This window comes from Agelaius tricolor, unplaced genomic scaffold (genome assembly GCF_023055355.1).
Source record: "Agelaius tricolor isolate 1412-34295 unplaced genomic scaffold, bAgeTri1.0.p SCAF_9, whole genome shotgun sequence".
In the NCBI taxonomy this organism is placed as follows: domain Eukaryota; kingdom Metazoa; phylum Chordata; class Aves; order Passeriformes; family Icteridae; genus Agelaius; species Agelaius tricolor.
Window position 1 is genome coordinate 43611260 of NW_027269269.1, and position 13066 is coordinate 43624325.

A 13066-nucleotide genomic window follows, 5' to 3' on the forward strand; every position below is an offset into this window, starting at 1 on the left:
TGGATCAGGCTAAAAAAATAGCACCCCCTGCTTAGATACAAATTCCTTTTAAATCACATTGAGTGATAAAAAAAAAAAAAACAGTGAAACCACTCAATCCTTACCCTCCTTTATCCTTGCTAACACCTATATAGGAACTGGATCTGAGTCTCCATCTGGGAGCAATGACACAGTTGTGCACACACCTAAAAATGGCTCTACCCAGAGCCCTGCTCCTCAAGTGCCCAGCAATTCCCAGGGGAGCAATGAGAACACGATGGGCATCAATGATGCTTCCTCCCTTAGTACTCTTCCAATCTCTGTTTCAAAAATAAAGTATATCCAGAGCCCTGTGCAAGTTCTACACACACCAGCTCTAAGTGGCTTTCTCATCTGAGAATTCCTGCATACAAAAGAACTTCTGGCACCTACTTTTTTCCCACCAATATTTTTTCCCCAAGCATGTTAAAAAACACCGTTTTGTTTTAAGCTTCTTTCCATCTTCCTCCATTTACTCCTAGTTCTTATATTATGAACAGCCTGCCTCCATCAGCTTTTTAGAGCAGTTCACACTTGAGCAGACTCTAGCATTCAATGCACACACATTAAATCTAGCAGAGAGTAACTTCAAGTTTTTCACCTTACCTTTGCTCAGCAGCTTGGCCTGTGCTTGGTCAGTTGTGTCCCTCACTCGAGGGCTCAGCACATCACAGTTCTTCAGAGACAGCTGAACCTCAGATTTAAACATTGTGATAACACCTTGTTTTGACCTCTAGTGTCCTTTTAACACCCTGCCTAAAGTGACCATGGGAAAAGAAGAGCAAGGAAAAAAACCCCACAAATATCTCAAAAACAGCACAGCCCACCTTGGTTTTATGGCCAGCTAAACTCCTGCAGGTTCATGGAGCTGCTCCCTTGAAAATCCTGCCTTATATGCAGGTTGGGTCCTCCCCCCTCCACCCCAATCAAGAGTAATTGGTGGTAATTAAGTTGTTCCTAGAGAAAAAAAAATGAATTGCCATTTTCTGTAAGTAAAGCTTCAGCTGCAGCCATTGAAATTGATTTCATCCAGCTTTTCTTTAAATAATTCTAATTTTTTTTCTATTTCTGTGGCAGCAGGTAGGTGGGTTTAAATGGTGACTGCTTCCCCCAGTTGGCCTTTTGTCATTCCTTTGCAAGACAATTTTGTTATGTGTCACCTTTCATTTTATTTTACTGCAATTAGCTTTCACTTATGAGACTTTTTGAGGGGCAAGAGACCCCCACATTACAGTGTGGTCACTCTGGAACTATCTGTTAGAGCATTCTAAAATACACTGCCACAGGACACACAGCTAAAAAGAGCAAAGTGTTACCAAAACAGAGATACAAACCATTGCCTGGAGTGCCAAAAGTATAGGAATACTTTATTGGATGAGGAGGTTGGGAAGTACAGGCTGATAGCATTTCTAGGAAGCCTTTTATAATTAAGAAAATAATTTAGAATATAAATAATTTTTATATACCAGATAGTGTTTTCAACATACATAACATTTGACCACATCACATGAAAGGCACACCAATGCTGCCACCACCTTTGCTGAGTGCTGATCCTCTCAGCTGAACTTTTTTTGTAAAGTTCATGACCTGCTGGTAACCTGTGGTGGATAAAAGTGTGCACCTTGGTCTCTGCTATAAGCAATGAGCTATGCTAGTGATGAAAGCAGCCTGAAGGGAGTACATAGCCACAGTTTGTCCCCTTTGAGTTATTAAATTGAAGTTTTCTTCTCAGTTAAGGGCTTAGAGGGGTGCATTCATCCATAAAAATGGGGTTTTTTAGAAATCCAGGAGCCTGATTTCCATTGTTGAATATGCTTACGGTCACTGTAATAAGTATCAGAGATAATTTAATGTACACTGGAGAGTGAGCACTTAACTTGTACATGCTGCTTCTAAGTGGTCTTGAACATTAAACTCCCCTGGCTTTCTGTGGGCCTATTATATAGACATTTTCTAAATCATCAGGTTTGTTTTATGGAAAAATAAAATGCATCGGGCCAGTACTACTTGCGTGTACTCACTTAATTTCAGTCCTGGGAAAACAGTCAAAATACTTATATGGTAATGGACTAATTCCCATAACAATGAGCAGGGCTGATGAGATGGTTGGATAATCTATCCCTGGTGAGTACTACAGTCATTAATTCTGTTTTCTCAGTGCCTGCCTGATAGGTGGAGCTCTGGCACTGGTATTTTTTTCCCCTCCATTATCTCTAGGCAGGAGGATGACAAATAAGGGATTATTTTCAATTAGTGGGGTGTAATAGAGGGGGAACGTGCAGTGCCATAAATTCTTCTTTTGTGTACTTTTTAGCTTAACACACCATCTCTGGTGTAAGTATGTCCACACATAGTTTTAATCAGAAGAAAGTACAATGCAGAGAAAGGCCAATGTAATAAAAGCCCTGATAAACTATTTTTCTTCCCTTCAGGCCACAAAGTCCTGAGGTCAGATAAATTGTATTCCTGTTTTTATAGCTAAACCTACCCAAAACAAACTTTGAGGCACATAACAAATTAGCAAGAATTACCTTTGATAACAAGCATTATCCAAGCCACTTCTACTCGACACCGGGTCAAGGCGGTCAAATGTTGGGCTGAGGCAGAGCACGCAGTAGGAGCAGTGTGACACCTCTGTCCTGGCGAGCTCACAGTGCCTCAATTAATGACAGCAAAATCCTTCCCATGCTACAGCTGCTGGTAGCATGTAGGAGGAATGAGGGGTTTACTGATTTTTCTCTTTTTTAACAACACAGTATTTACAAAAAGCAAAACAGAAATCCACATGTGTACGTGGAAAAGCTTCACCGGCATTCGTGGTGCTCCTTGATAATAGAACTGAAGGCATTCTGGTGTAAACTGGTCTTCACTCTTTTTTCCCTTTGTCTTCTGTTGCAAAACCAAACTCTCACGACTTCCTTCTCAAGATTGAGCCCCTCAGCCATCCTCATGATTTCCTGAGAAGATGGCTTACTTTGTTCTCCAAAGTGCCTCTCCAGGGCTTCCTTGGCAGCGATGCTGGATACAGGGGTAAAATTTCACCTTTAAAAACTTTTCTGTACATTCAGGCTTTCACCACTAGTTCAAGAGAAAGATCAAGTAACAACACTGAAGGCAGTGACTTGGTTTGTTTCTCTTTCTCTACGTAAAGGGAGCCCAAAACACTAAAAATACTCTGTAGCTCTCTGCTGACACAAGCAGAGTGACATCGTACAGAATTGTGGCACGGGGTGATTAAAAGGCAAAAATGGCGGCAAGCTCAGTGCAATTTCAGTGTTAATTATAAAATATTTGTGCTTCTTGGTATTATCTAGGAGACACAGCTACAAACTAGTTATGAGTGGGGTCAAAGGAATTGGAACAAGCCTGACAACCCTTCTATCCCAGCAAATGCACATCAGTGGTGTTACCTGGTTGTATCAACTCATTTGGGTTTACAGAGAGGAAGAGCTTTATCACCTAGATTTGGGAAACACTGTGTGTTTTGCATCTCACTAATTATAGAGACAGCACTAGAGCATTCCCAGAAATCACAGAGATTATGGCCAGCTGTTTTAGCCATCATCACATTCTCCAAATGTCTGCCCTTATCTGTTCCGCAGTCAGCAGTGATCAAAAGTGAGTGGTTCACTAAACAGAATAATTTAATACTGTTATTTTTTTCTTATTTCCAGATAGAATTTGCTTCCAATTTCTGTTACATACTCTGAAAAACCAAATATGTGACATGCTTGTGTGCCACTGGGAGGCATCCAGAAGTTTCAGCAGTAGCTGTAATTTCTTTGGACACGAGAGGGCACTTCATGCATTATTCTGGAAGTGAGGTGCAGGTATTTGCTACAGAAATACAAAGTCTGCTCCACTTCTAGTTATTTCATCTCTTGGTCTTTCTTTTATGGGTCTTCTACATTCTACATTTATAGTTTTTCAATATTTACTGATGTTTAACAAAACTGACTAATTAATAGAATGGTGTTCTGCACATACAGAAGTATAGAAACATCATTACTTTTGACTAAAAACTTCTTAGGTTTTGAGCAAATTATGAAATATAATACTTTGGAATTAATTGGGGGTCTGGAGCGTTATGCTGGTTTTTTCATTAGAATATTTCCAAATATTGGAACTTTTAGATAACCAAGATGTAGATATTCATTAATAGAAAAGAGCACTTCAATTTTGAGAGAAGAAAAAAGAAGCATCTTGGCCAAAATTGTTTCTAACCTGTAATAACCTAAATATTTATTACCTTATGGTGGTTCTGCGCTTCCTCTTCCGTTCATTCACCCCAACTTTTTCATTGTACAAAGCTGTATTAAAAAAAGAAGAAGCAGTCAAACAACAAAAGCTGGCAGTTACATTCCACAGGAACTGGAAAACAAAATATAGTCACTTTCTTTGAAGGAAGAGGGTACAAGAGAAAGTGCTGCTGAACAAGAGGAGTATCACACATAGGATCTTTCCATTGTTAGGATCATTGTTTTACCTCCAATTATAAATGGTTATAGGCAGAAATGGTTAGATGCAAAAGGCCTTTGCTCATGAAAAATCCTTGTAACTCTGCTAAATGGGCTGTCCTGCAGATCCTACTCTACAGGACTGGAAATGGTTTGCTGGGTTGGGACTGGAAGAAATTTCTTCCAGCAGCCCAGGAGATATTTCTGCTATTCTGTACACTCCATCCATTTCAGTTTTCCCCTCCATGCTCACCCAAAATAAAAGATAACTATATTTTAACACAAGCACACCTCAGCATTTACAGCTGGTAAAACAAAATCTTTAGTCCACAGAAGACACATAACAGCCCTAAAATATTTACATGGGATTCTTCTTGAAGTGCAAATCAATATTTAGAGGATTTCAGTTCCCTACCTCCCACTTGTTCTGCTTCCTCCAGCCACTTGGACAGGATGGATTTCAGCTTGCACGCGTTCTTGAAGCTCAGCTGCAAGTTCTCAAAGCGGCAAATCGTCGTCTGGCTGAACTCGGAGCCGTGCACAGCAGCCAGGGCTTCTCCGACGTTGGTTTGTGTATAACCTGCCAGAAACAGAGGAAAAAGCAGCTTTGAAGCTTTCTAGGGGGGTTACTTTCCTTGAGATGCTCAGCCCTTTGCTGCAGTGCCCCCAGGCTGAGCTTCCTGCAGAGGTCTCTGTGGCCAGCTGAGCTCACTCAGAGCCTGCTCAGTCTCCTGGTGGTCTCTGTGCAGCGTGACACTGATTTACTGGAGTTTTACACTCCGGGATTAGGGATTTGAGAAGGATCCAGACACACCATGTCTTTGTGTAGATGGTGCAAGAGCAATAATCCCTAGAGGCACTGTTGGTCTCCTGTTATTTGTTGCAACACCCAAGCTGAAGTCATCAGAGAAATGCTGCAGTTTCCATGCAGACTCTGACTTTGCCTCAGCAGCTCCCTGCTCATTTCTCTGAACGTGGATCTGCCATGGCTGAGGGACTGGATCACCATTCTCCTTTTCTGCTTTGGTGCCAGGACAAGGCAAGATCTCTTTAGGCACTCAGTGTCCCATGAGGCACCTTTTAGCCTCCTTTTTGACTGCACTAACCCTGTGTCTCTCAGACCCACAACCTGTTTTGTCTTGTAAAGCTCAAACTCAGATTATTTTTCCTGTGCATATTGCATTTCTCCCATTCTACAGGCTCCGTGTGATTTGCTTACACCAAAGGAAGTTTTGTTCCCTCAAAAATTCCAGATGAAGATGCAGTAATTAACTATGTGTGTCCTGGTGTTTTCCATTGCTGTGGCTGACATCAATTAAAGGATATACAGGAAAATTGACCAGTTTGCAAATATTTTTAAACCCTAATTTCTTTTATTTCAGTTTAGTCTGCAAATGGAACATACTGGCTTTCTAGCTGTTGAGATAGTGCACACATACCCCATATAAACTTATAATTTTATATAGTTATTATTTTATATAACCTTATAATTTTTTAGATTTATAAAATAAAAGGATTGCCTATAATTCTGATGCAATGTTATAAGTGATAACGCCAAGAACGACAGGGCAAAGCCCACCTTTGTTCTCAGCAGTTATTTCACAGCAACAAAGATATCAATTGCTTCCCAACTGTGTCATAAACAAAAAAATAAACCAGGAAGACCACCTTCCTACTGGTGTGAAGGATTTCCTATGGATGTCACTCACTGTATACTGAAATGACAGCAGAACATCAGATTAAACAGTCGATGGGGAAAAGAATGGGTATAGGAGGTTAGATGGTTATGAGGGTGAGAGGAATAGTGGATTTGTCTTTACAAACAAGCTGTGGGTCTGCTGGTAGACAAAACTAGCACTGGGAGATAAAAGAAACAATGGGAAGGATTCCACTGATTGATGAAATGGAAAAAGATATTTGCTTTCACAAATAAACTTTAGGTTTGCTGATAAATGAAATGAGATATTGAAAGATGAAAGAAACAATGGGGAAGAAAAGCCCCTAAATTCAGTAAGAATTAAAGATTAAAAGGGAGGGTTGTACATTAGAGGGAAATCTCTGGTATCAGGCATCCTGGGAAGTCTGTACCTCTCAAGTACCTCAGCCAATGGGGAAAGAGAGAAGGGAAATGCAGCAGGGAAATTGGGATAAAAATGAGGCTGTGTCCTCCAAAAATTGGAGATCCTAGGGGAATGCCCCATGGCCTCTCCCTTTATTCAAATAAAGTAAAAGGACTCCTCTGTCTCCTTTTGGACATAAACCTCTGGCGTTTGTGGATTAATTTTCTTGACAAGGACTATCTACCCTAAGCTGCAGATAATTTGGAGCTGTGCAAAATATTGCACCTGGCACTGAATAGAATTTATTGAACATAAAAAATTTTCACTGCATTTAACACAAATAATTTAAGGGCAGGAAAGTTTAAAGTCCCCTTCTGCAAACCGAAAGCTGACGTTCATTAATTCCATGCAAGTCCTCTAGGAATGGAGGAGGTTTTGCACGGCAAGGCAGGATCAGAGTCATGCTGAGACAACAGCAGAGGACAGACCATACAACACTCAGAAACAACTGGGCTTTCACTGGACTCTTCCAGCCTTTTGTTTGTGGACATGAAGCACATACCCAGCTTGATTCTCCGCAGCTTGAACTCGTTGGCGAATTTCTCCAGCTCCCTGATTTCCGGGGAGTCCATGTCCACGGGCTCCTCCGCGGGCTTGCTCTTCCTGCGGAACTCCTGCTTGAACTCCGGGGCTGCGGGCTCGTCCGTGAGCAGGGGCTGGGGCAGGGCAGTGAAGCCGTGGCCCAGGGCACAGGAGCTGGCACCCAGAGCGTGCTCCGGGAACTTGTACAGGCAGGGGGTCAGGCCACCTGCGATCGCCAAAGAGAGAGCTCATGGCACTGGTTCTCTGCTGTGCACTGTAAAAACCTCCCCTCGCCACCCATGTCTGCAATTTTAATTCTACAATAGTTAGAGTTTCCTAGGATGTGTTTTCTCTTTTTTGTCCCAGAATGCCAAAGAGAGAGCTCATGGCACTGGTTCTCTGCTGCTGCTCTGTAAAAACCTCCCCTCACCACCCATGTCTGCAATTTTAATTCTACAGTACACGTGAGAGAATCCAGGAGTCAGAGTTTCCTAGGTTGTGTTTTCTCCTTTTTGTCCCAGAATGCCAAAGAGAGAGCTCATGGCGCTGGTTCTCTGCTGCTGCACTGTAAAAACCTCCCCTCGCCACCTTGTCGTCCCTCGTCATCCCTGCCTGCAATTTTAATTCTACAGTACACGTGTGACAATCCAGGAGTTAGTTTCCCAGGATGTGTTTTCTCTTTTTTGTCCCAGCACATGGAAACCTATCAATAACCCCCTTCACCAGCCACAGCCATATTATCACTTATTTAAGTGCTTCACAGTTTGCTAAGAGGCAAATGGCCAAAACTTACACAAATAAAAATCCATGCTCTAAGCTGGAATTAAGTGGCACAACAAGAGCGATGGATCTGTGTTATTTTGAGCCACTTAAAATTTGCCAGTCTCTATTTTCTGGCACAAAGAACACTTCCATGTAGATGCCATTTGATGCTCAGACAAGATACTCTCTTGCCTTAGCTGCAGCACAAAATTTCTTTGAGGAAAGTACACAGGTAAGAGCGCAAAGGAAAACAAAAAAACAACAAAAAAACTAGAACTCATTCAGAATGATCCTTTGAAAAAGAAATTGCTCAAGGATAAAACAGAACTATTTTTCACTAACTTTTGTTCCCAAATGTCAGACTTAACAAGGAGATGCACTTAAGAGTGAAGGCTGATTTTTCGCTAGATATTGTACATAGAGATAAAAAGTCTCTGACCTGAGGGAGGCATGGGGGAATTATTGGAGAAATATTAACAATCCTCAGTGTATCTGGAGCAGCCAGTAAATTCCAGGTTCTCAGGTCATCCTTTCCAATTTTCTAAACTACACAAAACCGTGTAGAAGAACTCAGAACTTCATTAACCTCCCACTGCTGCCTCCATTTATTAGAGCTAGGCTTTTCTTCACTGCCCCAATTACTCCCATCAGAGTTGGAGGTTCTAACCCCATAGAACTATTTAATACATTCCATACAGGATAACCACAAAAAAAAAAATCTCAAAAAATAATGAAAAATGCTTTAAAAGAGGGGGACTTGCTTTGCAAGGTGCTGACCCCGTTTACCACGTTGGGGTGGGGCATGCTGCACGTCTGTAAGATGCGAGTCTGGGAGAGACTTGCTGAGAGCATCTCTGGAGTTGCAGGCTTGATGCCTAAGAAAATAAAGAAAAGAAGGTGAAAATAAGAGAAGAAAGGAGAAGAATAAAAATGCATTTCTTTTGAAATTAAAGAAAATTAATTTCTGAGCAATATGATTTATTATTACGTATTAACTTTCCCCAGGGACCTGGACAATGCCAGGAATTTTTTCAAAAGACACAGAAATGCACAATGAAATATAAGAATTTGGAAATTTGCATACCATGAAGGAAGCCTATACTCTGTTCCTATTAGTCTGTGCTGATTTACTCTAGCGTTTCTTTAATTCTTAAATGAAATAAAATTCTGAGTTTGATTTTGGATTATTTCCAAGTCCCATTTATTTCCTGGGAGTTCTGTTAACTTGGTTCATGTCATTATGTCATTGACTGCTACTTAAACCTGCACAGAACAGAAGTGCCTCACCCTTACTGAGCCTGGGACAGGGAAGAATGAGCAGGATGCATTCATGAGTGTAAAAATCCATGATCACATGGCTGGTCTGCCTTCTGCATTCACCTATCCCTTCCTTATGCCATCATTTTATTTTATAGCTTCAGCCAGGGCTTCATCAGCCCAGGTACTTGTCATACCCAGTCATACCCATACCTATAGACAAGTGAGTTTAATACTAAGTTTCCACAGTTAACACCTGCCTCCAAAATCTCATCCAGGCAATTGTCTGGAAGGCAACCTGTCTGAGAGCTCAAACAGAAGTCTGCAATAGTCAAGAAGTTATAGCAAAATAATCTGAATTAACCTAATTCCCAGCAGTTGCACAGTGATCATTTGTCTTGACCTATATCAGGTGGGTTGGGTATGTCACTTCTGGCCCCTCCAAAAGTGATAATCACCAGGAGAAGCGGCCAGAGGTGAGCAAAAAGAACAGGACTTTCCCAGACTTGTAGGGAGACATAAGATATGGAGTGATTTCTCAAGGGATGCAGAGGTTTGGGGAACTCTGGGCACTAATTTCCAAACCCTTTTTCTAGCGCCTCAATCCAAATCCCATCTTCTTCAGACGATTGTCTTGGATTGGCCCCTCTGAAGGACAACTGGCTAAGATCCACACTCTGACAGCTCACCCAGCTGAGGTTTGGCCCCTTACCTGCCATCACCCCATAGGTGGAGGGTTGATTCCCATAGTGACAGGAGGGCACGGAGTAGTGCAGGCCTGGCCAAGGGTGTCCCGGCGTCGTCGCGGCAAAGCCAACGCACGAACACGCACGAGTTGGGAGCAAAGAGAAAACAGATGGGACTCGTAAGAATTCAAGATTTGAGACACAGTCTTTAAGTGTGAGGCAGGCAGTGCCTTCTGTGCCTTCAGTTCCTCTGAGGCAGGACTAGGAATTGTCGTGCTGTCCCTCGATGAGTTGATTTTGGTATAATCTATGGGCATAACCCAGTTTGCACAAAGTGCTGAGCAGGGGAAGCATTGCACGCTTAAAGGGAGACCTGTTCCTCCTCTCCTCACTCAACTTCCTCACATTGATTCATTCAATCTCACACAAAAACTAATTCTAAGGTCCCAGGAAATTGCCTTCACTGTCGAGCAAACCCCACAGCGAATGAAGGCCTGGGTTTCCAAAGGCAGTACTTTGGGACATCTGCTTTGATGTGTCCAAAAATCAGAATTTCTTGAGTGCCAAGCAATAAAAAGCCTTTCAGAGTGCTTTGGCATGGTGGTAGAGAAACAAGATGGCAAATTCTGGATTCTTCTGAAGTCAGCCCTAAATAAACATTTTCCATCACCAGCACCAACAAACACACTGTTAATTTATCTCTTGTGTTTTCACAGGGGTATTTCAGGTCTGTGCTCAGTAATAGAAGAATGAGACCATTTTTGCTGAATGCAATATAGAGATATGGCTGTTTCCCATGTATAAGTAGGAATAAAAATGCATGTACTGCCCCCTCTAACAACTGCAATAAAACAGAATATTAAAAATTAATGCTCATGAACATTCAGATATGTAAGACCACATTTTAAAGAACGCGTTCCTGTTGATCAAAACAGTTGATTTAATTAGGGATTAGAATATTTGGGTTTCACAACAGTAATCATAACAGTAAAGTGTCCTGTTTAAATATAATTGCACAGATATAAAATCTACTGAGACAAACATGCTTATACTAATGTAGATACAGTGAAAATAAAGATTGTGTTAATAACTGTAATGCACGTAGAGCAATTCAACTTTTCTGTTAAGATCTGAGTTTTTACTGGTTGCATTTTTCCACTATTTCATAATCCACATACTATAAATTTTATGCATGAAAGTACAATTTTTGATTTGCTAATAATGATTTAAAATTAAATAGTGAGGATAATGCAATTTAAATGAAATAATAGCAGTCAAAGTGTTGAGGATACTGCAGAATATCAGCTGAATGACACAGCATAGTATTTGAACAGAAGTATTTTCACCTTTCTTGTGATGAAGAATTGTTACATCCATTTTTAAAACTTTTGACATTTAAAATAAGTTGTTATTCAAAATTCTTTCACCATTATATTGTACACAAATTCTCCTCATGTGCACTCAAAGTGGCACTTTTTATGACAATTCCTTAATCTATGTACGAAATGTGTAAATCTTGACTCGTTATAGTTACCACCCTCTGTTTCTGCTTTCCCAGGGTGGTTTTTTCACAGGATCATCTTCTGGATGTGGTTCCTGAACCAAAATTTCCACTGTCTGCAGTGGCATTTGTCCTTGGATGTCAGATACAAAATAGCAAAACCTGAACCTGCGGCAGGCGAGCAGATGCTTTGGGCCAGCCCCCGTCGTGTCCTTTCCATTACAAGGCAGATGAATCTAGAAAATACTGCTGTGATACATACACATAAATTTGATCTCATACAAAATTTAAATTCTCCTATTCCCTGCCACTATTGCTAACCCACAGCTGTATTGGGATATTTTGAGCCTTTTGCTTAATGTATAAGATGATCCTGTTTTCTGTTACCAATAATCAATTTTCACTACATACATGCTTTTTCTTTTCATTAAAATGCTTTATTACCAATGCTTTTCAGGAAAAATATGCTTTCTTGTTAAGACTCCAAATGAAATTCTAATTTTAATGCAATTTCAAATAAATCAACTATTTCTTTTTCTTTCCCTGAAGGCTTTCTATCAACAATTCCTGTATTCAAGAATCCCACCTCTGCAGTATTAACACTGCAAGAAAACTCTCTTTGGCTCAGATATTTAGTGATGAAATAGTCCTAATATTTAAATGCATCTGATTGGACTATATACACAAACATACAAGATTCAAAAATAATGGCAAGGCTTCTCCTACCTATTTTGAACATCACAATTAAACCTTAGTATTGATTCAGTTTGCAATATGCCCTGCAAAGCAATATTTTTCCTTGTTTAAAACTCCCCCAAGCTATATTTACACTTGTGGCCTTTTAAATGTATTTCCTATTTAAGGTAATTTATCATATTTTAAATTATGGTTACAAAATAAACAACCTTTCAATTATTTTACATGACAGTTGTCATTGAAGACTGTAGTAATACCAAAGACAGTGTTTGAACCTGTTCTAAGTTGGCAGCATATTTGAGTCTAATCTTGTAACAAACTTAAAGAAAATTACGTATTTAGCTACAACACAAACATTTGTGCTTTTCCTGACTCACTCATATGCAGAATTTTGTGAAATTGCTTCTACTTTGGCACAGCCCCAATCATACATAACACTGACACTGAACACTTTAAACACTGAGAATTCAATGAACTCAGCTATCACCCAAAAATTACAAATGAGAGCAAGAGTATTTTCAAAAAGTACCTGTAGACACAACACTGGTGGTGTGGTTGGAGACCTGCAGGCACTCTGCAGCGCTGTGGTGCATTATCAGAGGCAGAGAGGGAGAAGAGTCAGAATTCAAGGGCACAAAGGTGTCTGAGGAAGCAAATGTTTGGCAGCTCATACCCTCCTAGAGGCAAGAGAGCTGCCTGTCCCGTGTTCTACCAGAGCAGATCCTGCAGGATTAATGGCACCTCAAACGTTATTCCAGGATTTTACCAGGATATACACACAGAGGAGGGCTCCAGAGCACAGGGAGGTCGTGTGCAGGTATTTATACCACTAGGAAATCCCTTTATCCATTTTAATGTTCTTTTCCCAGCAATATTGCTACCCTGGTACAGAGCCTCCTTCCTTCCCACACAAACACAATACGTGTCCAATTAATGGAGGGGCGGGGGAAGAAGAGGGAAACCAGAGACATGATTTGACAGATATTTTCAATTAGGTCTTTTGTGGAGGACAATGACCAGAAAAAAAAATTAAAGTATCGTCTCCAA

The 13066-nt window shown here is 40.7% G+C and overlaps 1 protein-coding gene across 1 annotated transcript; it reads right to left on the reverse strand.

Moving 5' to 3' along the window:
* Positions 1 to 1406: 1406 nt before the first annotated feature.
* Positions 1407 to 12690, reverse strand: POU1F1 (POU class 1 homeobox 1). Its single transcript, XM_071433722.1, has 6 exons — positions 12549 to 12690; positions 9849 to 9998; positions 7098 to 7343; positions 4891 to 5055; positions 4268 to 4328; positions 1407 to 3036 (listed from the first exon to the last, which is right to left on the reverse strand). Exons 1-6 carry the CDS (start codon positions 12688 to 12690, stop codon positions 2823 to 2825), a joined length of 978 nt encoding a protein of 325 aa, XP_071289823.1. The 3' UTR covers positions 1407 to 2822.
* Positions 12691 to 13066: the final 376 nt, after the last annotated feature.